This window comes from Danio rerio, chromosome 10 (assembly GCF_049306965.1).
Source record: "Danio rerio strain Tuebingen ecotype United States chromosome 10, GRCz12tu, whole genome shotgun sequence".
In the NCBI taxonomy this organism is placed as follows: Eukaryota; Metazoa; Chordata; class Actinopteri; order Cypriniformes; family Danionidae; genus Danio; species Danio rerio.
In genome coordinates this window covers 38,971,520-38,997,431 of record NC_133185.1, presented here as the reverse complement: position 1 = coordinate 38,997,431, position 25,912 = coordinate 38,971,520, and the positions used below count along the sequence as shown (strand labels likewise).

Sequence of the window (25,912 nt, the reverse complement as noted above, 5' to 3'; positions counted from 1 at the left end):
AAATACAATAACTAATGAAAACTCATTGTAAAGTGTGACCAAAAACGTTTCAGATTTACTTAAGACAATAGTGGAAAAATTTGTAATAAAAAAATGAAAATAAATGAATGCAGAGATGCAGCACAATATTTCATTGTAGATTTATGATTCCATCCTAATAGAAATAAGCGGATGTGTTTGTGCTTTGTCAGTAGAAAACACCTGCAGAAACCCCTGTATTCACGGCATTGCAGTCTAGCTGTAATTTGCCCTGTTTAGTAAATAAATGATTGACTAAAATGAGTGTCTTTCTAGGAACAGCAGTCACATTAAGTACTTACAGATGGGTTTTTGGTGAGCCCAACTTCCTGTCCGCAGAGTGACAGAACATTCACCAGCTTCTCTCTCGTTCGCTTCTGGGAAAGAAAAAGAAACTACAGGTTGAAAAAAGCAGCCACTGATAGAATACATTGATCTTCAGTCATTAAGACTTTCATCACAGTTTAGTACAACCTAAAAGAATCCCTCACACCATGTCTAATATGAGCATGAGGATAAAATGTTTGTCACCTGAGAGGATTGTGGTCGTTTCCAGCTGACCGGCACCAGGACGGTGTTAGAGTTGGATCCTGAAGAAGTGGAGGACGTGCTACGGGTCACAGCAATTGCACGGGCTTTCCCATCTCTCCCTCCTGATCCCTGCAAGTCGTCATATCTGCGGCCAATAACTGGCGTCTGGACACAAACGCACACAGTATAAGCCACTCATCAAAATAAACATGTTTTGACATAAGTCATATAACCTCCTACACAAACATGAGTACAGCGACAGGTCCTGAGCAGCACTCGCAGGCTCACACTACCCCATGAGTCACAGACTTCCTGTAGATAAACAAGCATGCATGGAAAAACAGTCTAATTGGTGAAGTCCTTATCAGTGTGCGCCCATTCCATCTGGACAGGATATCACTGCTTTCATCAGGGCCAGACAAAAGGCAAAAGGACTCAATTCTAGGAACTGAGAGAATTTCCTGTAATTGCACCTGTAGCCACAAGAGGGCAATCATACACAAAATTGATTTCAAGGAGGAAAGCAGTCTCCATGTGTTACAGATTTCCCTTTTACAGAATTACAAAGGTCATGTTAAATACACAGAATATAACCAGAATTGTCTGAAGATTATTATTGGATGAAGTAAGGCTGTTTAAAGTGCCCCTTTTATTCTATATGAACCCTTTTGTAGTGTCTAATATTGCTGTAGGAGAGATGAGTCTGACTTAAAACCATAATGTCAAACTGACACCCTAATTACTGTTAACAGCACTGTGTTTACAAGTGCTGAAAAGGCCACTGAACTAATATGGTAAGACCAGATCTTTGATCAACACCTTTCAGATACTGACTACTTTTACACGAACCCAAATAATCAGTTTGTAATCAGGTTGATGTTTAAACTGGATTGAAAAATGTCCAGTCTGTAAAGGCGCTATAAAAATAAAGATGAATTGAACTGAATTGATTATATTGGATGTCTCCCTTATCTGACCCATTAACTTCATGTTTTGGAGTCTCATGTTCTGAGTTGATTCAGTTGTGTTCGATTAGGGAGAGGTTGAAAATGTATACTGTTGGTTTGCCTTCAGCAACAGGGTTGGGAAATACTGGTCTAGAGTGAAGATTTTGAGAAATTCCAGGTACAGTGTGATCATGCGGAACTACAATCAGAGATTTTGCTTTGGGAGTGCCTGCTATTTTCTCCTGTCTGATTGGCCAACATGGCTTGGTTTACATCAAAGTGGAAGATGTGATTAAGCAAATTCCTATTGTTTGCAACAAACGCATTGCTTATTCCACATCATTTACACTGCAAGACGGTAATCCGCCTTTGTTCTAACATTTACACTGATGTGTATCTAATACATGCAAATACTTAATTCCACATTTAATGTGAACCCAGCATAAAAGCCAGCCTGAAATCAATGAGATCCAATAGCAAACCAAAAGACCATGTAAACACCTGAATCTGACTACTATATAATGACCTCTGTTGGTGTCATATCCACACAAAGCACATGCGCATTTGTTTTAATCAGAACATACAGTTTAAGAAACATATCAATGGATCCTTGAATTAGATGATGTTTAGAATACATGTAAACAGATTTACAATCAGCAGGGGTGTCGCTGGCCACCACGGGTCCTCTGACAACCTTTTACAGATGAAAGTGAAGATAGGGTGGAGGGGGGTGGAGGTTGGCTGTCACAGACAAAAGTGAAGAGGTGTCATGGGCCCCTAATAATATCTCTGGGGGTCACCTAAATGCGTGGGCCCTTAGAATCGTCCTAAAATCCCCCCCCCCCCCCCCCCCCCCCAGTGCATCCCCCCCCCAGCGGCGTCTCTGGGAATGCGATTTAAATCATTCAGTTTGACGAAAATTGGTGCATGTAAACAGGACCTTGGATAGATTGATTGGATAGATGATTTAGGAAACTTTCATATAACATAACAGAGAGTTATGATTTAGTTAATAATTTATGATTTTTTTTACTTATTTAAATGTCAAACATAACGTACAAAAGCATGCGATCATTCTGGATTATATAATACTGTATGATGAGAGGTTATAATTCTAAATGCAGTTAAAACTTCTCTCTAAACTTCTGTTGACTATCATCCCCATTTCTCCAGCTGAAAGTGAACTGAAAACTTGAGTGACTCTCCTTTGGCCTATTATGCACTAAAAACAAAGGAAAAGTGGCTGCACCCTTCATGGGATCTGATAACAAATGCATAGTCAAAACAACAACAGGGCCACACCTCAAGAGTTGAATGAGTCAGAAAAGGTGTGTGATCTCACTGAAAACTGACATTTTCAAGAGCAAAAATACAGTGTCACACATGAATGTGAACAATTGAGCAACAATATACCTCAGATATATCGAAATGGAATTCCATCGTCTTTCCTGGCAGGGCTTTAGATGAGCCATCCCACATCATACGGCTAACCTCCAGGTGGGCTAGATCACCATGGGTGTAAGATGGCAGTGATAAACTAGCTGAACGGGAAACGACGAGCTTCAAAATGTTCAGAGCTTCTTTCCAGTGGACCGTCTAGGACACACACACACACAAACACACACACATATTGGTTTATCAAATCAGATCGAGATGCTTAAAAATGACCAAATGAATCCTCATTCAGTAAGAATCTCACCTGTACAAATTTCTCAATGGTCTTTAGCACCTCAACATTGAAAGGTTTGACCTGAATTCCTGCCAAATCCATGTGGCTTAGCAGACTATAGATGATCTGCAGCAGGGGCTGTTGCATGCTGGGTAATCCTTTATCTAGCAACTGTGAAGAAAGATCAGCTAGCATTACAACACTGTTCTTTGCATCCAATTTTACATACCATTTTATAAGTTATACTTGAGGACTTTCGTGCTCATCAAGTTAGCTCACCTCAGCCATATACGTCACCAGACTGAGTGTAATGTCTGAGAAAGCCTCATGCAGGTAGCGACAGACCACATTAACCCACGAGAAGGGGTCTCTGGTGTAGGAACGAGTCTTATAAAGGGTCATCACATGCGCCAGGTTAGACAGCTTAGCGTTCTTGTCTTTCTCCTCAAGACACACCTAGAAAACACACAAACAATAGTGAAATGTAATTGTTGATGTCTTATAGAATAAATTTACTGAAGATTAATGGCCTTATACTATCTTTTACTGACTTTATCTCATACTTTTTTAAAATTATCTTTTATTTTCATACATTAAGTGATTACTAGTTTACGTTAATGTGACCAACTGTTTATTACACATGCATAGATGCTACCACTGTCACAATTCAGTGTTAGGTGTTGAAAATGAGTCAGGTTTCTCTTCTAATTCAGGTGTAAATGTCAGTAAAGTGCAGGGTGTGTTTTATAATAGAAATGTGCAGACCTGTGCAATCCGCTCAGCACTTTCTTTACAGAACTGTGTTGGACTACCAAAGTGTTGCACCAAGTGAGGCAGCAGACAAAGCACATTCAGAGGAAAACCTGGGCAGATGGAGAATAAAAAAAGGAAATATGTTAAAGCATAGATTTTAAAACAAAATGAAGTTTGTCTTTCAGGCTGTGGATCAAAGTAATGAAACTTGCATCAACAAATCTTGGTCTAAACAGCTGCGTCTAAACGCATAATAGGTAGGAACAGTAGCTATATTTCCATCCAAATATGTGAATGTGTGCAAAACTGTAATATGACATAAAACATTTGCAAACAAAGCACCGTTTCCATCCAATGAGTCAAAAAGAATACAATTGTCACTTCCTGATAAACTTGAACCAAATATAAAGGAAAATGTAATTTTTTGCGGTAGAAGCAACTGTGTGCATTTTTTCTTATAGAATAAATGCAGATAAAACCAAAACGCAATGAACATGCAGTGTTTTTGGAGGTGCAAGATCACTCTTTTGGAGCACAGTTCTGTTCTGAAGGTAATAATACTAAACCCCTTTGATGACAGACTTTGGCTAAGTGATTTTCAAGAGTCCACACTTAAGTGATGATTGATTATAAAGCTTGTTTGGCATGCTGTCCTGGGAGAGAGCCCTGAGCTCATACGATCCTCGAGTCCGGGGCTCCCTCCCATTTGCAAGGCGAGAGGGGAGTTTGAGCTAAGGTAGATCTCGAGAACTCCCCTGCTGTAGTAGCTAATGAACAGAGAGTTATTGCTCTTAAGAGATAACTACTTATTAGGTGCATGTGTGTGGTGCCAATTTGGATTAGTCAATTTACTTAAGTTGCATGTTTTTGGACGGTGGGAGGAAACTGGGAAACTCGGTGGGAAGAGAATGTGTAAACTCCTCACAGAAAAACCGGCTGGCTTAGTAAGGACTAGAACCAGTGACGTTCTTGCTGTGAAGCAACAGTGCTAACCACTGGGCCACCCATCTAGGAAAGGAGGAGGCGTAGGGGTGGAAAGGGGGGATTCTTCGAAACAAAGATGGCTGTTATGTGGAACTTAAGGTATTTATAGTAGCTTAGGAATCGTCTGATTGGTGAATCATAAATTGGATAATGCGGGACCAGCTGTGATCAATCACTAAAATTAGTTTATAAATAAACTTTACTTAGAATGACCAATGACCAAATGATGCTGTCAGTTCGCAGGTAGACCATTAATGCTGTCTCATCGTGCACTTATTTGTTACCACATTATCGGTTAAAACAAAATAACATGAATTTTTGACGCACATGCTAGACTTCAGTGAATGCGTTTTCATTATTGATTTGATATGTATTGTTATTAAAACTATATATTGTTTTATATAAGAATTTTATTCACATTTTCAAAATGTATGTGCATCTTGATCGTTTTTACACAATATTCCAAAATGTGCATTAAAAATAGATGAATGAAAACATAGCTAGTAACAATACAAGGCATTGATAATAATAATCAGTGCTTCCCACACATAAACTTTACTTGGGCGGGCCGCCCAGGTATAATAACAGCCGTCAAAGTGTATTTGATGACATATTTTTTACCAATATTATCATCCTTTTACACTTTTTTGTATCCATCCAAGATAACCAAACATCTATGTTTAATTGTGTTTAATTAACCAGTGGAAAATCTTCTCTTGCCATATTTCAATCTGCTCATTGTATGTGCGCGAGAACTGTCAACAACACTTCCTCAGACAGTCTCACACGCTCTGCAGGGACCCAGAGAGATGCGGCTTTTAGAGGCTTTAAAATGTGTCCGGCGACTCCGGCAGGTGTTTCTAAACCTCTGAAAATGTCTGGGAGTCAACTTCTGCATTCGCTTTCTAAAGTTGTTGCGTTTTTGCATTACTCTTTTAATAAAGACTACATTCCGCTTGGCTTCAAAGCTGACGAGGCTAAGAAAAAAATAAAAAAATAGATTCTTTAATCTAAACGATTCAAAAAACGTTACTGTTTACATGGAGAGGACAAAATGACATCTAAACTGGCTGCAAAATATGTGTACACCATTAGAAATGGTCAATCAACTCATCTGCCTTAATATAATCTACACTTTTTATTCTAATTATTTATTAATTATTAATAGATATTATACAATTTTAGAGATATTGTCTGTTTTTATTCATTTTCTTCTTGTAATTTATTTCTCATTTGCTGTATATGTTATTTATTTGATTATATTGATACATTACATATTTTATACATATCTAAAATGCTTCGGCAATACTGTACTAAATGTAGTTAACCATTTATATGCCGTGGGTAAAGAATGTGTTTTAATCCGGCTACCACCGCAAGTTTATTTCAAACCTGTGGGAAGCAGTGATAATATACAAGATAATATTAGAAACCAATCAAAAAAATAAATAGAATGCCACTGCTTTTAAGTCATTAAGCCACACCACACTTTTGTGAACAGCTTTTAGTCCATTCTACCCACCTATAGCCTGTGATGTATCCACCACTGGCACTCGTGAAACAGGTGTAAGCTGACAGAATAGCTGAAGAGTAAGATCATTCGTGGTCGGAGAAGTGAATCCCTTAAGGAGCAGCTGCTGAAGTCCAGAAAAGCCACTCCACCTCAGCTGTGCCTGGAGCTTCTCTAGTCTCTCCCTGTTCTCCTGCAGATCCAGTGGAACCCGCGCCAGCAGTTTGTGCACCAGCCTTAATGACATCTGGTACTCAAACTCAAAATCTGACTCCATGAGTGACACCGCCACCCAGAAGATGGTGGCAAGCAGGTTTACTGGATGACTGGAGTGCGACGGGTCGGTGATGACACTTGTGTCGGCACGGGTGGAGTTGGAGGAAGTGCTGCGGGCTGAGCGCATGAGACCCTGTTGGGTACAGGCCTGGATGCGATCCAGGGTGGCACTGCGAGGTGGGTTGGAGGATGAGTTTTCTCCACTTTCACCAAACTTCTTGGGGACAGAATAACTGCGCTGATGTCTGTTCCGTTCATTAGTCCCGGCCTCTTGGAGGAGGTTGATCTGTCCTGTGCTCTTACGATTTAGGTTAAGCTTCCCACTCACCAGAAAGTCTGGCGATGAATCTCTGTTTGTGGATGAGACATTGCAAGAATATACATTTACCCCAGCTCATTTCGATTATGTATTCCTGTATACATTTCTGGAGAGAGCAAAATACTTCCCAGGAGCTACGTTTTTTTGCAGTTTTTGTTTTTGCGAATTCGCCAGAGGCAGCTGCGTGTATGTTTTTAGATGTCAAATTTCTCTTGCGAGTGCCATTTGCGCCTGCTGTTCTCACAAAAATCCCCTAGAGGCCGCTGGGTGTGCTTTTTTAGATCTCAAATTTCTCTCACAAGTGCCAGTTGCGCCTGCTGTTCTCACGTAAATCCACCAGAGGCCGCTGCAGACACTTTTTTTTTAGATCTTTAATTTTGTTTCGTGATTGCCATTCATGCCTGCTGTTCTCACGTAAGTCCACCAGAGGCTGCTGTCAACTGACTGACTGACCAAACGACCAATATCCTCACTCTCCCCCTTCCCTAAACCCAACCGCAGTGTTTTGAAAAGCATTCTTGAAAAAGAAAAGCCCCCTGACTTTTACCCTGTTTTCAGATTTTACTACAATCTCACCCTGTTGTTTATGCTCTGGCTTCTGTTTTTGTCTTGCCTGCTTTCTGGAACCGTTATTCACTGGACTCGAACCCCATCGTTGCAGTCAACTCTGCTCTGCATCTCAAATTCGACGACATACGTGTTTTATGATGTACGAGCTATCGGACAAACTGTTAACAGCAGAAAAAATGTCTACATGCAGGTAATCGGTCAGCGGGTAAGCTTGAAAAGAAACAACATCATACCGCACATTAGCGTCATTAGCATTTGTTTTACAAACAAAATGCTGCCATGCGTAGCTCTAGCTACATAATTCGCAATCTCCAGAAACGTATATAGGGCTACATTTTCAGAATGAGCCAGTGTTGAATATATTGTATGTAAATATATATATACATGTACTACCGTTTAAAAATGTAGGCTTAATTTATTGCTCAAGATACAGTAAAACATTAAAATAAAATATTACGAATTAAAAGTTTTTATCTCTTGTAATATATTTTAAAATGTAATTTGCTGAGTTTTTAGCAGCTATTAATTTAGGCTTCAATGTCACTTTGTTAGACATTAATTTAATTCAAATCAATCAAATTCTCAAAACATATCTTATTATCAATTTTAAAAAAAGTTAGTTCTGCTTAATATAGTCTATGCTGTCATTTTAGATTACTTTCCATCCATTTTGATTACTCTTTATCCATAGTTTATTTACACATTTTCTTGTCATTTTAATTTTGAAGTTTTAATAAGTTGACTACTAAATAAAAATATTTGTAATTAGCATTAATAGTTATTATTACGATCAACAGTTGTTTTTATTTTTCTTATTTAATATTTAATTTTATTTAATGATAATAAGCATTAATAAAAGTCTTAATTTCTTTTTTTGTACCAACCCCAAAATATTGACTGTACTATACTGTAATTGTACATTTTTGTAATGTAAACAGCATAAAAGACAAACCTTGTCAAAGCTGCCATAAGTTCACTGTTATTGAGACATTCGGCCAAATTGTCCACAACAGACTCCAAAGTGAGTAAAATCTCCATGACATAACCCTGGAAAGCAAGTTAGCACGCAAACTTTAACTTCCAAATATATTTGATCAGGTATTCCAGAAAACTAAATGAATTAGTATGATTATAATAGCATTTAATAGCATTGATTCACACCTGAACTTCATCTCCATGCTCCCCAACAACCTCCACCAGACGTGAGAGCAAGTCAGACACGGCGTGGGCAGAAAGAGGCTGTCTCAGGGCACGAAAGATCTGGAAAGAGCGTCCGGCGTAATGACGGGAGGAGCTGCAGAGGGCCGTCTGCAAAGCAACGTCGCTCAGCTGATGCTCTAGATGGAAATCTAGACACATAACATAGAAATTTAGCAATCAGCCACTGTGCTAATGTAATATATCATATTTTTTCCTACATTTCATGAGGCTTTGCATAAATTGTGGGAGTAACTTTCATTAAACTGTAAAGAATCAGTGAATAAGGTGTCATTTATTGTCCTCACTGTTCATCCATCTTATATTACTGCACTGTAAAAAAAAATCCTGGTTGCCTTAAATTTTGAAGCTGAATCAAATAAACCTCATGAGTCCATTAAACTTATATTATGCTAAACTGACTTAAAACTTCTCGCATAACTTATAAAATGAAGTTAGAACATGATTAACTTAAAATTAAAAACATATGCTGTCATGACTAATAGTTTATATATTTTTTTAGTGTGTGGTGTGTAAAAAAAGAAATTTATTACAAATAACAAATTATCTCAGACAAATATGTATGTACCTGTATCAAATCTGTATTCTGAAATTAAATAAATAATAATACTACAATAATATACCATAAATAACTACTATAAACAAATCAAAATAAATATAAACACTATAAATAATATACAGTATATAAATAACTCAAAATAGTTTTGGACACATATAAATGTGTGATATAAAATTCAAGTTAAAATATCAAATGTAACACAATTTTCATGATGGATAAAAAAAATACAGCACAGAACTAGATGTACCTCTCCCTAACTTTCATATATATGTATGTGTATATATATATATGTGAAAAATTCATAGCACATAACTTTAATATTGTGAAAGAAAGTTGTAAAAGCTCAACTCAAAATTTAAAACTCAGTCATCACATGCAGAAAAAGATGGATATGTTTTTGTATTGAGGATGACACATAAATGATTATTACCTGATTTGGATTCTTTGAATACAGAGACGACATGCCGCAGGAAATTGGTGAGCTGCTCAGCACTCTTAGAGTTGAGATTCTTCGGAGTGATGTCTTCATGGCACCAAAGCGGTCCGAAAGCCCTGAGTAAGGACAGGACAGTACTCCATGCACTGTACCACCACCACCACCACCAGAATCACAAATACATCAACTACTGCTAAATAACTTGACCTAATGATGCGGGAAATGGCCTGATTCATAGTTTCCACGTGACATCACACTCGAGATTTTCCTCCAATAACACCATTTAATTTTTTCATCAGGTTTGTACTATGTATTATTGTGGTAAGAAAGTGATATTAAACAATCAAATTCAGTTTTCATCTCATGCTAACTATTTACAGGTGATCAGATTCAGCTAGAGTATGAATGCAATATGCTAAACTGCTAAGTGTTCCATTTTATAATTCTGCATACATGCATCTGCATACATTTCCTGCAAAGGGCAATACACGTTGTATAATAAGGATTGTAAATTAACAAAACTTGTTTGTTCACATATCTTTTTATTTTTATTTACATATACTGTTCTTCTTTTGAGATACGATATAAACATTTGGAGCTTGAAATAAATGGAAATTTCACAAGTTTGCACTTCAGTTCTATTGATATTTTTGATTTTTTTCTGATCTCCAGGTTCGTGGAAAAGTCAGATGTAAAATAATTTAGATAAATAGGATTATTTAGACTAATAATTAAAATATTAAATGATTCAAACCATTTGAAATAAAATAATAATCCGTAATATATGAATTATATGAAGAAATTTGTGAGTTTTATAATATCTATTAATTGATGCACCATTTGTGTATCTTGTCATCCTAATAAAAAATATTCCTATGCATTTCATATGTCGTTTTACTTGATGTATATTTCTTTTATGGGAAAACCGATACACAAATTTGAATCTAAATAATAAAACAACTCCTCTAAATGTGTTTCAGTGCCACACACCTGGTGGTGAGGAACTCAATGAGCTTGTTGGTTTTCTCCTCTGATTCTGTGGAGGACTCGTCCAGCTCCTCCAGGTCAGCTGTGATTTGCGGCAGGTTTCCGATGCTTCCTCCCAGACTCACACTGGAGGAAGTGGAGGATGAGCTCAGTCCAGAATCAGCCACTGGTGACGCCTGCCACTCTCGCAGGAAGTCAAACCCCCCTGTTCAGACAAGTGTATGGTTTTTATTATATGACACACACATTTTTTAATTATACATCTTGTTTCTGTGGCCTGGCAAGTCTGTATGATCATGACTCTCACGTATCTAAAAAATGTGAGGTGTGTTCCAAGTTGTAACTGTCAACAGTGACTTTTTGCACCTGCACCTATTCAAATTTCAGTAAACAAGGAAGCAGAAGCATCGGTGGCATGCAGGACTAAAGATTAAATGCCAGAAAACCCTCAGTCATGATGCAAAATGGAACTTGGCATAGTGTCTGGCCTAATTACCTCCATGTCAGTCTCTTCTAAAGCAAGAAAGACAAACAGCTGCCAAAAATAATTTGCATTCTATGCCAAAGAGAGTTAAATCATTATCCTAACCCTTGGGGTTTAGCCTGATAATAGTTCCCTACTTCCTCACTATAAAAACCTAAAATATCTAAATATTTTTTACAGTCATTGATCTAAACCATTTATAGTCATCCTCTTTTGACTGCTTTCATGAGGAGTCAAAAAAGCAGTCGGATTGCTCTTGAAGTATAAATGTGCTCAAATTCATTCAGAAAGCCACAAAAGACTAACTAATCATAGCCTATTGACTGAATGTGATCGTTATGGGTTGTCAAAAGCCCATCACAAACCAAAGGCAATGTGCAGCACCGATCCACATCTCTAAGAATTCTTAACTTTTTTTTATTAAGGTGCACATGCATTTAAATATATGCCAATATCAGCTGGAGAAAGTAATGCATCTTTTTAAAGGTAATGTGAAATTAAAATAAAAAATGTACATGTTAAATTCAGTTTGTTCGTTTCAAAGGATTTCTGTTAGCTAATGTGATCCAAAACAATGACAAAATTCATGTTTAGAAAATATGAAACTGATATAAACATCAACAAATGGATCAAATTTTTTTTCCCAATTTACCCCATACTTCAGTTTCTCATTTAAACTTGAGCAAAAAATCTCTAGTATCTGATCTCTGGTATCTGACATGTCCCATCCCCATTTGCTTTTCATTTGATGCACTTGAGCTCAACCATTTTCACTGGCAGAGCTGCGATAAAAACAAAACTCTACTGGCTGTTTTTTTAAAGGGGATGAGCTACTCTATGTCTCATCCTCTCTCATTTTTTTCCGTTGAGATTACATCAAACATCAAATAAAAAGATGCACATTTCAAAACACATTTCTCCAAAAAAGACTACACTATCTGACAAAAGTCTTGTCATCAATCCCAGTTGTAAGAGCAACAAATAATAACGTGACTTCTAGTTGATCATTTGGAAAAGTGGCAGAAGGTAGTTTTGTCAAATGAATCATCTGCTGAACTGCAACACAATCATCACAAATAATGAAGATGACCTATTGGAACCCACATGGGGCCCAAGATTCTCTCAGAAATCAGTCAAGTTTGGTGAAGGAAAAATCATGGTTTGGGGTTACAATTAGTATGGGGGCGTGCGAAAGATCTGCAGATGGATGGCAACATCAACAGCCTGAGGTATCAAGACATTTTTGCTGCTCATTACATTATAAACCAGAGGAGAGGGCAAATTCTTCAGCAGGATAGCGCTCCTTCTCACACTTCAGCCTCCATTTTAAAGTTCCTGAAAGTCAAGAAAGTCAAGGTGCTCCAGGATTGGCCAGCCCAGTAACCAGAAATAAACATTATTGAGCATATCTGGGGTAAGATGGAGGAGGAATTGAAGATGAATACAAAGAATTGATAAACTCTCTCTGAGTCCTGCAGGAACGTTTTCTTTGCCGTTCCAGATGACTTCATTAATAAGTTATTTGAGTCATTGCAGAGATGTATAGATGCAGGCCTTAAGCTCATCTAAGTCATACATAATATTAAATCTTTTTCCACTGCACCATGACCTTATATTCTATACTGTACATTATTTCTGTTAAGTGACAAGACTTTTGTCTAAGCAAAGTCAGACCTTACTGTCCTAAGTAAATAATTAATAATCAAGGCATGATCATATTTTATTTTGGTAAACAAGAGTAATCTAGAGGCCTTTGCTTTTCATTAAACCACTTCTGATACCAAATGATCAACTAGAAGTCAAATTATTATTTGCTGTTTGTAAAACTTGGATAGATGAGAAAACTTTTGTCAGGTGGTGTAGTCATGAAATACACAAGAGCGAATGATTACATGTGAAGTCTGTCTAATCTACAGGTATTTATGACTGGTGTATTCTTGGTCAACCCAATTTTAGAAGACTTTTATTAAACACAAACAGCATGCTAATATCAAAAGGAAACAGGGTGTTTAGTGTCAGGCTATATGCGAAGTTTGTATTCCTGGGTCAAGAACTGATTGTACCCGTGTAGACGTATTCAGGTTGGTAGCTGGATTTTACAGTGAGGGTCTTGTTGTCGCCAATCTCTCTGGTCAGCAACAGGACAGAGGCGATGACCTGGAAGTTGTTGTTGCAGGAAAGGGCGATGAGAAGATGCAAGAGTAACCTCTTACTGTGCTCAAACACCTCCGGGCGGTAATGATCCAAACCTGAGAGGACAGAGAAGCACAGGTAAATGAACTGAACTGATGCAAACTGAATAGAACAGGAGTTAGTGAAGTAGACAGGAATGAAACACATTTGGAAACTGAACTCAACTGCTTTCAGAGGGAATTCCCACGGTTACTTTAACACAACAATAATAATAGAGTGCAGATTCACCTGTCAGATCTATTACATGCACAGAAGTTAAATATTTTTGGAATTTGTGATTTGAGGTTGCAGCACGATTGCTTAGTGAGTAACATATTGCCTCACTTGCAAGAAGGTTGCGGGTTCGAGTCCCAGCTGAAACAGGTGGCACTTCTGTTTGGAGTTTGCATGTTCTTCTCATGTGGGTTTTTCATTCCGGAGCTCTGCTTTCCCCCACAGTGCAAAGACATAGGGGTATAGGTGCACTGGATAAACTAATTTGTCCATATTGTATGAGTGTGTGTGTAAGAATCAGACAGTGTGTGCGTGTGGCATCCGCACAACACATGCCAGTAAAGCATGAGTAATTGATGGTTCATTCCACTGTGGAGACCCCTGATAAAGCAGGGAATAAGTTAAAGTATATAGTGAGCTAGTTGATGACTGAATAGAGGTTCATTGAAATAATGCTTGATGAGTGACAGTTCTTTCCCAGTACTGGGTTGCAGCTAGAAGGTGCCGCTGTGTAAAACAGATGCTGATAAAATGGTGGTTCATTCCGCTGTGGCGACCCCTGATGAATAAAGGGACTAAGCTGAAGGAAAATGAATGAATAAATGAATGAATGAATGAATGAATGAATGAGTGACAGTTCAACCAAATACAAACTTTTTTTTTCTTTGGTAGCCGGATTGAAACACACCTTTTACCCATGGCACATTGTTACCTACATGTGACAAAAAAGTGATTTTTAACAGTTTTTATTTATTATGACACTGTTCTACACTGTTTCTTTTAAAAGGTTTAAAAAAGACTGTAGAAATAAGAAATCCACAATTTATTTTACTTTTACTCTATTCAGGGGAAGCCATGTGCACCTGCTGATATGTAATATCTGGTGCTGACATTTAGTACAGTATTGCCAAAGCATGTTAGATATGTATAAAATATGTAATATCAATATTAAATAAAAAAAACAGTAAATAAGAAATGACATAAAGGAATAAAAACAGACAATATCTTTAAAAATATATAATAATAACAAGAATAAAAAGTGTAGAGGTAATTAACCCTTTTTAATGGTGTAAAAATATTTTGCAGCCAATTTAGATGTAATTTTGTCCTCTCTGCGTATATACAAAAGTTTATTTGAGTCATTTAGATCAAATAATTAATTATATAATGTTTCTTTTGCTCTTGCGGCTGTGCACGCGCTGTCAGCTGCGAAGCCAAGCAAAAGTAAATCAGGCTTATAATAAAAATGCAATGCAAAAATGCATACAATTAACCAACAAACAATGACTTTAGAAAGGGAAACCAAAATCCTGGACATTTTAGGAGATTTAGAAACCCGGGCCAGATGCATTTTTAAGTCCCAAAAAGGTGCATATCTGTGGGTCTCAGTAGAGCATGTGAGATTGTCTGTGTGAATGTTGACAGTTCTTGCACACACACAACGAGAAGTAGGAAACGTGTAGGCCAAGAGAAGAATTTCCACTGGATAATCGAACATGGATGTTTGTCTATCGGGCGGATACAAAAAAAGGTAAAAGGACGATAATAGTTAAAAAATAAGTGTCACCAAATATACTTGGGCGGCTGTTAATATACCTGGACGGCCCATCCAAGTAAACCCTATGTGTGGGAAGCACTGTTAGTAGATCCTTAAAGAACATTTTTAACTGAAGCTGTGGTCCTTAGTTATTCATTTAACATTTAATTTCTCACACAGATGGACTATTTCTCTTCATAATGCCTTACTGTATCCATAGGGAACATGGGTAATAATTTGCCTATATATATATATATATATATATATATATATATATATATATATATATATATATATATATATATATATATATATAGTTTTTTTTTTTTTTACTCTGGTAGTACTTGTAACTGTTGACTTGAATTTTATGAAACACCAAATGTCATGGTTTCATCAATAAATATCTTTAAAGTTTTACAAATAAACAAAAAAATAACACTTTATATTTTTAATATTTTTAATTTAAAATCTCAGTCTGATTATTTTCAAATTTAATTTTGAGCAAAAAACAAACAAACTGAAACAAAAACAGCTCAGTCACTGTTCTCTATCCGCTTGTTAAGTGTGACGTCACACGAAGCGGCTTCTGAGTTCAAGCGCTCTATCAAAACTGTATGGAAAAACTGGTAATGGTAATAATAAACATTTATAAAGCGATGTGATACTTTCAATAATCACGATTGCAATATATATGTCCATGCCTAATATCAGATCGCCAGAAAGTGATTAATGTTTTATAAATTGTTAAAAGTTTGGTATTTGTGATGCAGTAAGTCCAGAGACTGTTGTGTACATTATGATTTTATAAAAAAAATCACTTTAATGTGTGATATGACAAAAAAATTGGCCATAAACAAATGTTTTCTTGATTCAAATGAGTAGTGGCATGGAGCTGGAAGCAGTATTTCATACGTCACTAATACATCATGACTTAACAAGCGGATATTTATAGGTTGAACAATAAAATATCACTTGGATGCCTTTAGTCAAAAGACAAAAAAAGAAATGTGTTGTGGGCAGGAGGTCCTGACGACATTTACAGTCTGAGAGAGATAAGCTAAGAGTAGATGGCATTTTGCCAGCCCCCTCCGTCTATCCTTCTCCACCTAATTTTCCATCACAGACATTTTTCACATTTCTGGCATTGCTGTGCTGTGTTATTCAGACAGACTGCTGGGCTGAGTTACGCTGGAGAATGTGGGCACTATACAGACTACACCAAAGACATGCATTCTCACGCAGACATCCAGACACAAAACACACACTCCTTCATATCTCTATTTTTTTTTAGCTAAGGAGGGTTGAGACTTAGCTCAGGGATTTCCCCACATTTTAATAGAAATGAAAAGAAAGACAATGTTTACCCAGGAAAAGAGCATGAAGAAGCAGAGGCAGGTGTAGAGCCCAGTCCTCTCTCACACTGTGGTCCACCACCATCTCCGTCATGAAGATCACAGCTATATTACACCTGTCAGCACACACACACAAGAGCAGAGTTACATTACCTCCCCTTAGTCACGGGATCTGCTACGATCTGTGCATATACTTTGTTTTCCAGAATATGAGTCAAATTTTATCACGTAAAACAACTTAAATTGTAAAGCGTCTTGTTATTATTGCAATTAATGTTACAAAAGCAAAACATTCACAAAAGCCTGCCCTCATGTCATTATTTTAGTTTCACTTTAAATAAATTTCTTCAGACATGACATAAATAATAAATGTTACAATAGTTTATGTGTTTTATGTTCATATTTCATTTATTTTATGTTCTGTATATCATTCAATTTAAGGTTAAAAGGTTGAATGAATCGCAATATTTTTTAACAGAGGGGGCGCTGTTTGCAATAGCAAGATAATAAAATTTTATCTCTTGTAGAGTGAAAGGAACTAAAATATGTGTATTATGTTTGCAAACAGTTTTATTCATAGCTACTAGCCTATTTTACACTATTACAGCTTATCTGTGTGTCTTTTTCGCAAAAAAAACAAAAAACTTTTACATATCACAAGGAAAGAAATGGTGTTTATTTTGATTTCATGTCTTATTTTAATCATTGTTATTTAATTATATCTTTTAAAATGGCAAAAGGCCTAAAATGAAATCTTGTTGCACCAGACATACAGTAACTGTGATTATGGATCATTTACTTAAATATCCATTTAATTACAGAGAGAAGGACTCTTCATTTGTCCCGCATACACCCAAACTGAATACATTTTAGCAGGTATTTCTGTTATGCAATTCTGCTCATATTTTCAATAACTCCTGAACCTTTAATGTATATCTTAATGTTCAGATGTCAGTGTCAGATGGCACAGATCTGATTAACCTGACATATGGTTTATAAAAATCTCAAAAATGCTGTTGTACTGCCTTATAATGAATGGCAGTCCGCACATCCCTAACGAAAAAATCCCTCAACGTCAGAACGATGCTGGTAGGAATCCTTGTTGTTGTGGAAACGGAATACAACAGTTTCTATTATGTCAACAAACTCGAGTTATAGTTAACTGCAGTCAAACGCTAGAGCAAACTAACACAAGTGAGTTTTATGGCACTGGGTTAATAAAATCCATCCTCTGCATATGAACAACAGTGACTCCTTAAGTTCATAGTGAATCCATGCATGTCTGTGTAAATATTTTGTGAGTATTCTATGAGTGAGGAGAATTTGTTGGAGTGTTGTAAAACTTAGACCACAAAAGGAGGAAAATTACCCTGTGCATTTAAGAACTTTAATAAATCTTATGTGCAGTCATGCCTTAAATGTGAAAAAAGTCAAGAGAGCAAGAAATGCTTAGATACCTGTGAAGGGGTCCTCGAGGGGTGATGGTTTCGGGCAGGTAATCAACAAGTGGAGCCCAACAGCCTCCATTTACAGGCATAGGAAGAGACTGAGGCCTGTTACTCTCCAATACACTGATCAACCAGGCAGCATATGGGGGCAGAGGGTCATCTGTCAACACAAACACACATAATAATTAGCTTAAAATAAAAATCGGCTGTGCATTGTCATAAAGTAAGCACATTAGGACCCTAATGTATAGATGTAAACGAAAATGAATGAATAGAACATTTTTATATACAATTAGCATTAAATCTGCAGTTGAATATAGCTGAGTTTATATAACCTAAATAATTATGCCATGATTTTTAATATATAATTCTGATTGTGCCTCACACAGGTGAGTGGGTTTGACAAACCACCTGTTGAACCACTCTTCTCTCTCTAAATTAAAAAAGAAAAACACTCCTCCATTTAATTCTCAAGCAATAACAGTTCTTTTGTATAATTAGCACTTTTTCACTTCTTCACTGTGTATTGTCTCTTGCTTAATTGGTAATACTTCCTCAATTCTACGTCATATTGTACAAAAACGTCTGCTAAATGTCTCAATGTAATGTCGGAATAAAAAAAATTTGCTTTCCTGCTATTTCTAGTATTATAAAATATTATTAAATTACTGTAATTGTTTAAATGTAGTCATCTAATTTACTCATTTAATCAATCCTGTGTGGCAAGTCAATTCAGAATTCAAATATTATCTTACAATGATTATAATAAGGAATTATAATAATTTTCAAGAAAACAAAAGCACTTCATTTTTTTATAATAATTCATTACTTTTGATTAATATTTTTCATTTTTCAGTCTGTCAAGCCAATGTGCAATAATTCTGAGCACATCATCCAGTCATACATTCTATCCTGCAACCCGTCAATCTGCTGTCATGACAGGTATGTAAGCAGGACAAAAGCTGGCAGCTCTCACACTAAAAGCAAACAATTTTACAAGCACAACTGGATGACATACAATTACATGCATGCAGTAATTCCTTAATATGAACAAGCAATGCTAGTGAGCATGTAGTGCTGGTAGTATTTACACAATCTGTGAAATGGTTAGCCACATGTACAGATATCAGCTTATAAAATGTATAGCTGTAAAACAATAAATGTAAATGTATCCTCACTTGTATGTATCAATCAGTAAATCGATAGCTATGAAACATCTGTTGCTCTGTTCTTGTAATCTGCAGGATTACTGACAATAACCTATCATGTGTGGTGGTAGTGCACATAGGGCTACTGAACCACAAAATAATCTGCTACTAAATTAATTATCACACAGAACTTACTCTTCTCCTCATCGTAAGAACCTCCAGAGCTGTTGCTGTAACGTGATTCCAGACGGTTGTGAGCCCTGGCAGCACTGCTTAACCTGAGGAAAAATGTACACAAACTATATTAGGGGACATAAACATGCATGCGCTTTAAAGTGTATAATATATTGACTTTTTTTTATTTATTGGCTGTTCGACAACCAAGTAGCTGCCAAATTAGCATGTATACAGTGGAGGAGAAGTGTAAAGCCCATATGTGGTTGAGAATTTAGCGATCACAAAAAAATCTGCCAATGAATGGATGAACAAACAAATAAATAAATAAATAAATAAGCAATCAAGCTGTTTCTCCATAAAAAAAAAAAATCCAAGTTCTATAAAGAAAGTTGCACCTTTCTTCAGTCTCTCTGGTGATTTTTGCCTCATCTGTGTCCTGGAAGTTTTCTTGCCCAGCCACTACTGTGTTACTGCTAGATGTTGTACCTTTGCCAATAAACAAAACAAACAAAAAACAGAATATTAAGTAAGAACTAGGCCTGTCACAATAATCAATATATCGACTTATCGCACAGCACATGAACATGACCTCAATCATTTTTTGTGATGCAGTATATATCGTCTATGCATAAAAATCCACTTCTAGTAACATTTTAGCTGATTGTGCAACCTCTTTATTTCTATTGGAGACGTTAGTATGGGGAAAAACACTATAGTATTTACTTTAAATTACATTTGCATATTTTCATGTGTGTGGTTGACAACTGAATATAGATTTGGTAGCAGAAATCGCAGCCTCTATTACTTTTTACCTTGAACTTTTTTGTTAATATTTATTATTATTTATTTAAGATATGCATTTTCACATTCTGATTTCAATGTCTCATTATTAAATTGTTAAAATGATTATAATTAAATGAAATATTCTTAAAAATTAAATATTATGAGTTCTTTGGAAGAGTGTACTTGCATTGTGATACAATATTGTGATTCTGGCATTATATAATGAGTGGCATAAAATGGTCTTAAAATGACAACAATATTGTTTATCATAATATATTTTGATGCAATATATTGTACAACAAAATAATGTATATTATATATATATATATGGCATATATATGCTATATATTATATATATGTGGCGATAATGCTCCCGAGCAAGAAAAAAATACAAGAAAACTGATCCTTCATTATCCACATATGGTTTGCCTCGATCATGTGTGCTAGATTGTGTGTGCGCCTAAAATGTGTGTGGGTCTGAGGGTCTGCAGCTGGATGAATCTCGTTGATAGGCAGGTAAAGGCGAGCTTGCGCTTGTAAACAGCGCCCCCTCTGTTAAAATAAATATTGCGATTCATTCAACCTTTTAACCGGTTTGAATCGTCACATATTGACTAGAATTTCAACTGACTCACGGTGAATCGTTACATCCTTACTCAACAGTGTTTCAAAATTTTTTAAAATTCTTTACTTTCATTATTAAAGTTGTACTTTATCAACGGAACCTCTATTAGGAAATGTATGTTTTTTTTTTACTCACACTTTATTTTAAGGTACAATCCCTGCTATTAATATATCATTACCTATGACTTTTGCCTCAATAAACTCCTAATTTGCTTCTCATTAATGCTTACGCTTATATGTTTAGAATTAGGAGTACTGAATATGATCATGCAGAATATGTACTACTTTTTAAGTACTAATAAACGGTCTAATAATCTTAATATTAGGCATGTAATACGCCACAAGTTCATAGTGAGAATTGGTACTTAAAATAAAGTGTTACAGTTTCTCCTAATACCTTGCGTCAAACATTATTATTTGATTTACCTGAAGCCACAACAGAGGTCTTGTTGCTGGCAGCGAAGCGGTAGAATGGTGGGTTGTCGCAGTGTAGGACAACTGGGTTTACTGGGTCTGTCTGCTGAAGCTCAAAAAGCAGCTCCTCCATGGTCTGAATGGTGTTGTTCCGACACAGATATATCACCACTTTCTTAATCTAAAAACAGTCAGATACAAGTTTAGTCTATTATACAGAGCTAATAAATTGAATGTGGGCTAAGTGTGTCTGTATGGCTCACATATGGCAGCAGTGTGGTGTCGCTGCTGACTCCGCACAGGCTAATGAGGAACTGCAGTGTTATTCTCAGGTTGTTACTCCACTTGTCATTGGACACAAGAGCATTCCAGGCGTTCTCCATCTCAGGACCAGGGACTTCATCCCCATACTGTAGAGAAACCATACAGAAAATGATGTCCGAGTCGTTTGATGAAATTTTAAAGGGGTGATTTCTAATACGTTCATAGCATTGTGTTTTTCCATAGTCCACCTATAACAACACATCTTGCTTTAATGTCATGTACACAAGTAAAGTTTGATTATAAATAACTGTTGAAGCTTAAAATAACTTCATAAAAGCATACAGTTTGAAGGCTTATGATTTTGAATATTGCTAGCATGTTTTAGCCTGCTGTGTCTAGCATGCTCACTTTTGCTCTAGTACTATTTAGCACATTGCTAGTAAATTTTAGCATATTGTTAAATGATTTAAAATGTAAGAATATTACACAATATTTATCACACTGCTAGGATGTTTAGCATATCATGCTATCCTGTTTTCCATGTTGCTAGCATGACTTAACACATTACAAGCATGTTTCTTAAACCTTGATTAAAGATGACCAGAACATCTTGCAATAGGAAGAACATTGTGCACTTAAGTAAATGTTGTCTTGTTGCTTACATATCTACAGCTGATTGCATCACTCTTACCTTTGCAGTCATGAACATGAGGTTGTTTAGGACCAGAGAGGTGGCCTGCAGTGAGCCCCAACCATTGCCCTTGAGTCTGTGGGTGATTCCTAAATTGTCTGCCTGCTCACGAGCCTCTTCCTCTGGGGTGCATGGACTAGAGGCCGGGGGGAGCAGTCCTGTGTCCACCAGCTCTATGTTGTTCAGCCATGGCAGCAGGTAGGTCAACATGATCTGTCTACCATTGGGATGAGTGGTAGGGAACCTCTGACTGACCTCTGCATGTCAGAAAAGATTGTCAAATGAAGTTGACGTCTATTTCTTTGCACACAGATGTTTATTTGCTTTTGATGGAGAAACAGCTTGGTGACATTTAAACATGTGGTTGAGAAGTTTTCCTTGTAAAGCATGAGTAAATATGCCACACACACAGACCTGAGAAGAGAGGCAGGGTGAGCTCAGGATACATGCAGGCCAGCTGGTTTGAGAGCTGGAAGAGAGAGACGCTGTACAATGGTGGTAAAGGACCATGTGTGCCATACAGGATACTTCCTGATTTCTGGCCCACAGTTCTCTTGGAGTAAACCGACAACTTAGACTCGAGAACCTGCGCGACACAGAAAAGTAATTAAAATCAATATATTGTCAGACATACAGTGCATAGCCTAATTAAGCACATCCCATTTTAAAAATGAATATTTTTCTCCTTTTCTCAGTGAATATAGGCATGTATTTTGGTGTATTTAAACAAAACAGATTTATTTAACAGATATATTTATTAAAATTATATTTTAGTCACCAAACATAATTAGAAATTTAAAGATAATACAATTATATTCAAGGAAAAAAAAAAAAAAACGTTTTCTATTTTTAAAAATTTTTTTTTGCTTTTCTTGATTTTTCCCCTTTTTTAAAATTTCTATTTAATATTTTCTAGAACATAAAAAATTTGGGTGTAATAGTTTTTAGATCTTTATCGTAAGTTATTTTGTCAGATAAGCTGCAGAAGTGGCTTAAGTACTGACTAATCTAATGTATATGCACAAATATAATATTGTATAGCTTCCTATTAAAAATATCCCTGCAGGCACAGGATGTTAACATGACGTTATACTGATGTGTACCCCAACGTTGTGGGAACGTTGAATTTTGTCTGAAAATGAAAATCGGGTTGACATCAGAACCCAATGTCAGGCCGACATCAATGTCAAACATCCAACCGAAATCAACCTAAAATGAACTCAATATCAACGTCTAATCATGTTACACCTTGACATTGTGTGAACGTTACCACTATGACATCTATCAGACGTTGGATTTTGGTCACTCTCCATTACAACCTAAAATCAACCAAATATCAACGTAATTTGGCGTTGTTATTGGACGTCAAAATAATGTTGTCCTTAGACGCTAGACATTGAATTTTGGTCACCTGAAGTCATGACCTATATCTAACCTAATATTACCGTCTTATGATGTTGGGGGCCTGCTGGGATGAATTAAAAAGAGAGATTTGTGAGGGGTGTACTTATATAGGCTGAGCACTGTAGATTCCTTTTCTTAAAACTGCAACTAAACGTACCTGCATGAGCTGCATGGATATCTCATAAATCTCTCTGCTTGTGTCAGATGACTTGAACAGCACCAGATTCAAAAGAGTCACAATGTCACATGGATAATTTCTAAAAAGAAGAAAGAAAAATAAATAGGTTTTGTCTGATAATAAAAACCTTCAAACTTCATTAAGTAACACCATGGCATTGATGACATGAGCTCTGATTACCTGCTACCGCACACAGTAGCGATAGCTTTGAAACATCCTGAAGCGAGCTGGTATGATCCAGTGAAACAGCGATCCACAGCCCAGTTAAACAGATTCACCTGATCTGGGTTGAGCTCCAGGAGCAAAATGACAACCTCACAGCCAAGCCGATGCACCTGTATCCCAAGGCGGTGATATAAACATGAGTATTTAAATGGGTGCTTTTCCTTCAATCAAAACTGACAATCCAAACGTCAACATTACACTAGTCATTATAGTTTAACGGCAGACCTAAACAAACAAGATTACTCATAAAGCTAATAATACAAATATCCCTCTCAAGCTAATCCTGTCAGGCTTGCTGGTTTAGTTTTAATGATGGTTATTAAATCTGACAAAAGATTTAAACAGGAAGTCTGTTCAGCATCAACAGGTTATAACAAGGACTAAAGCTGATCCTTCCAGCAATAAAAAAAGAGCAAGTGTGCTTACTCGGAGATCATGGCAGGCTAAGATATTGTCCAGCCACTTGTACAGGTATCCGTCTGTAGAAAGGCCCACGTTGTCAAACACAGGCCCACAACACAATACGGCAGACATAGCCTGAGGACAAACCATAAAGGCAGATAAACACGTTACATCAAAGGAATTCTCAATGACAAACAACAGTTATGGCTGACTTTAAAGAGACACTATTTACTATTATCAAACTACCTGTTTGTTTGGATATTGCCTTTAATGTATTGTGTAAAAGAGCTGTACGTGAATGTAAAAGCTCAAAGAATAAGAACAAAGCAAAGAATAAATAGTTTCCCACTGCACTTTTGATCTGAAACTTGAGTTGTTGGAAATTCTAGTCTTTCTGCACTAACCTGCATAGGCTGTAAGACTGTAATTTGCATAATGCCGGCCTCTCGTCATTTTCATTAGCTATGTTTCCATCTAAAGATGCAAATAAATGTATGCGCAAAACTGGAATTCACAAAAGATTTGTGGATAATGCTGCGTTTCCATCCAACTTGTCAAAAATCGCCACTTCCCGATAAACTGGCCCCAAATATCCAAAATAAAACGATATTCGTTGAGGTAGAAGAAGCTGCGTGAGTCTTTATCTTATATAATAAATTACTTAGACAAAGGCTACATTAACACTGCAAGGCTTAGTGCTTAAATCTTTTTGAACTACTTTATATTTTTTTGCATAAATGTTCACATTGTTGTTATAATTGTGGCCAATATTAGATTTGCAGTGTGGACAGATCATTGTCCCAAACTGACCCGGATTTGCAAAAGAACTACTACAGACAGCACAAAATGTGTAAATATGCACACAATGTGTATACTGTATGAAGTAAGCACGTTGTCAGATTATGCTTAATATGATTATTGCCGGGCGACACGGTGCGGAGTAGGTAGCACGTACGCATCACAGCAAGAAAGTCGCTGGTTCGAGACTTGGCTGGGTCAGTTGGCATTTCTGTCTGGAGTTTGCATGTTCTCCCCGTGTTCGCATGGGCTTCCTCCGGGTGCTCTGATTTCCCCCACGGTCCCAAGACATGTGGAACAGGAGAATTGGGTATGCTAAAATTGACCATAGTGTATAATTGTATGTGAATGTGTGTATGTAAGTTTCCCAGTGATGGGTTGCGGCTGGAAGGGCATCCGCTGTGTAAAAAAATATGCTGGATAAGTTGGCGAGTGACCCCAGATTAATAAAGGAATTAAGCCGAAAAGAAAATAAATGAACGAATGAATGATTATAACCCTTTTTACAGACAAACGTGGTGTATTTCGTGACCTGTAAAGGATTGTTCTGCTACTACTAATGTGTATTTCGGCATTTGAAACCTAAAATAAGTCACTTGTGATTGAAAACACTGATTATTTGTGATTTATGACAACCGCGTTGCGCTTCTTTCTGACCACTCTGTTTGCAGAATTATTTCATTTTACTTTGTTATAAACAACAGGGACATGTAGAAGGGGGGTTTGGGTGCTTGAGCCCTTTTTTCTCTCGGAGAGAAAGTTCATCTTTAAAATAAATGTGCCTCCTCCTTTGCGCACAG

The 25,912-nt window shown here is 36.7% G+C and overlaps 1 protein-coding gene across 13 annotated transcripts in view; it reads right to left on the bottom strand.

The window, feature by feature from the left end:
- fryb (furry homolog b (Drosophila)) overlaps nucleotides 1-25,912 on the bottom strand; it is a 117,431-nt gene that overhangs the window by 18,678 nt on the left and 72,841 nt on the right. For 7 of the 13 annotated variants that reach the window (XR_012386454.1, XM_073915002.1, XM_073915003.1 and 4 more), the window contains 23 exons: nucleotides 24,339-24,449; nucleotides 23,868-24,022; nucleotides 23,667-23,766; nucleotides 22,520-22,691; nucleotides 22,106-22,362; nucleotides 21,414-21,560; nucleotides 21,163-21,331; nucleotides 19,725-19,815; nucleotides 19,348-19,430; nucleotides 18,014-18,164; nucleotides 16,569-16,672; nucleotides 13,325-13,510; nucleotides 10,781-10,982; nucleotides 9,785-9,906; nucleotides 8,739-8,926; nucleotides 8,530-8,624; nucleotides 6,425-7,038; nucleotides 3,931-4,028; nucleotides 3,445-3,621; nucleotides 3,196-3,336; nucleotides 2,910-3,092; nucleotides 550-714; nucleotides 321-395 (listed from right to left, as the gene is read on the bottom strand). Coding sequence is in view for 11 of the 13 variants with exons in the window: in XM_073915002.1 (XP_073771103.1) it covers nucleotides 321-395; nucleotides 550-714; nucleotides 2,910-3,092; nucleotides 3,196-3,336; nucleotides 3,445-3,621; nucleotides 3,931-4,028; nucleotides 6,425-7,038; nucleotides 8,530-8,624; nucleotides 8,739-8,926; nucleotides 9,785-9,906; nucleotides 10,781-10,982; nucleotides 13,325-13,510; nucleotides 16,569-16,672; nucleotides 18,014-18,164; nucleotides 19,348-19,430; nucleotides 19,725-19,815; nucleotides 21,163-21,331; nucleotides 21,414-21,560; nucleotides 22,106-22,362; nucleotides 22,520-22,691; nucleotides 23,667-23,766; nucleotides 23,868-24,022; nucleotides 24,339-24,449 (3,786 nt within the window). In the remaining 2 variants the exon portion in view is untranslated. Of the gene's footprint in view, nucleotides 1-320; nucleotides 396-549; nucleotides 715-2,909; nucleotides 3,093-3,195; nucleotides 3,337-3,444; nucleotides 3,622-3,930; nucleotides 4,029-6,424; nucleotides 7,039-8,529; nucleotides 8,625-8,738; nucleotides 8,927-9,784; nucleotides 9,937-10,780; nucleotides 10,983-13,324; nucleotides 13,511-16,568; nucleotides 16,673-18,013; nucleotides 18,165-19,347; nucleotides 19,431-19,724; nucleotides 19,816-21,162; nucleotides 21,332-21,413; nucleotides 21,561-22,105; nucleotides 22,363-22,519; nucleotides 22,692-23,666; nucleotides 23,767-23,867; nucleotides 24,023-24,338; nucleotides 24,450-25,912 lie in introns of all 13 variants that reach the window. The other 6 variants (XR_012386453.1, XM_073915006.1, XM_073915000.1 and 3 more) reach the window with 1 other exon arrangement.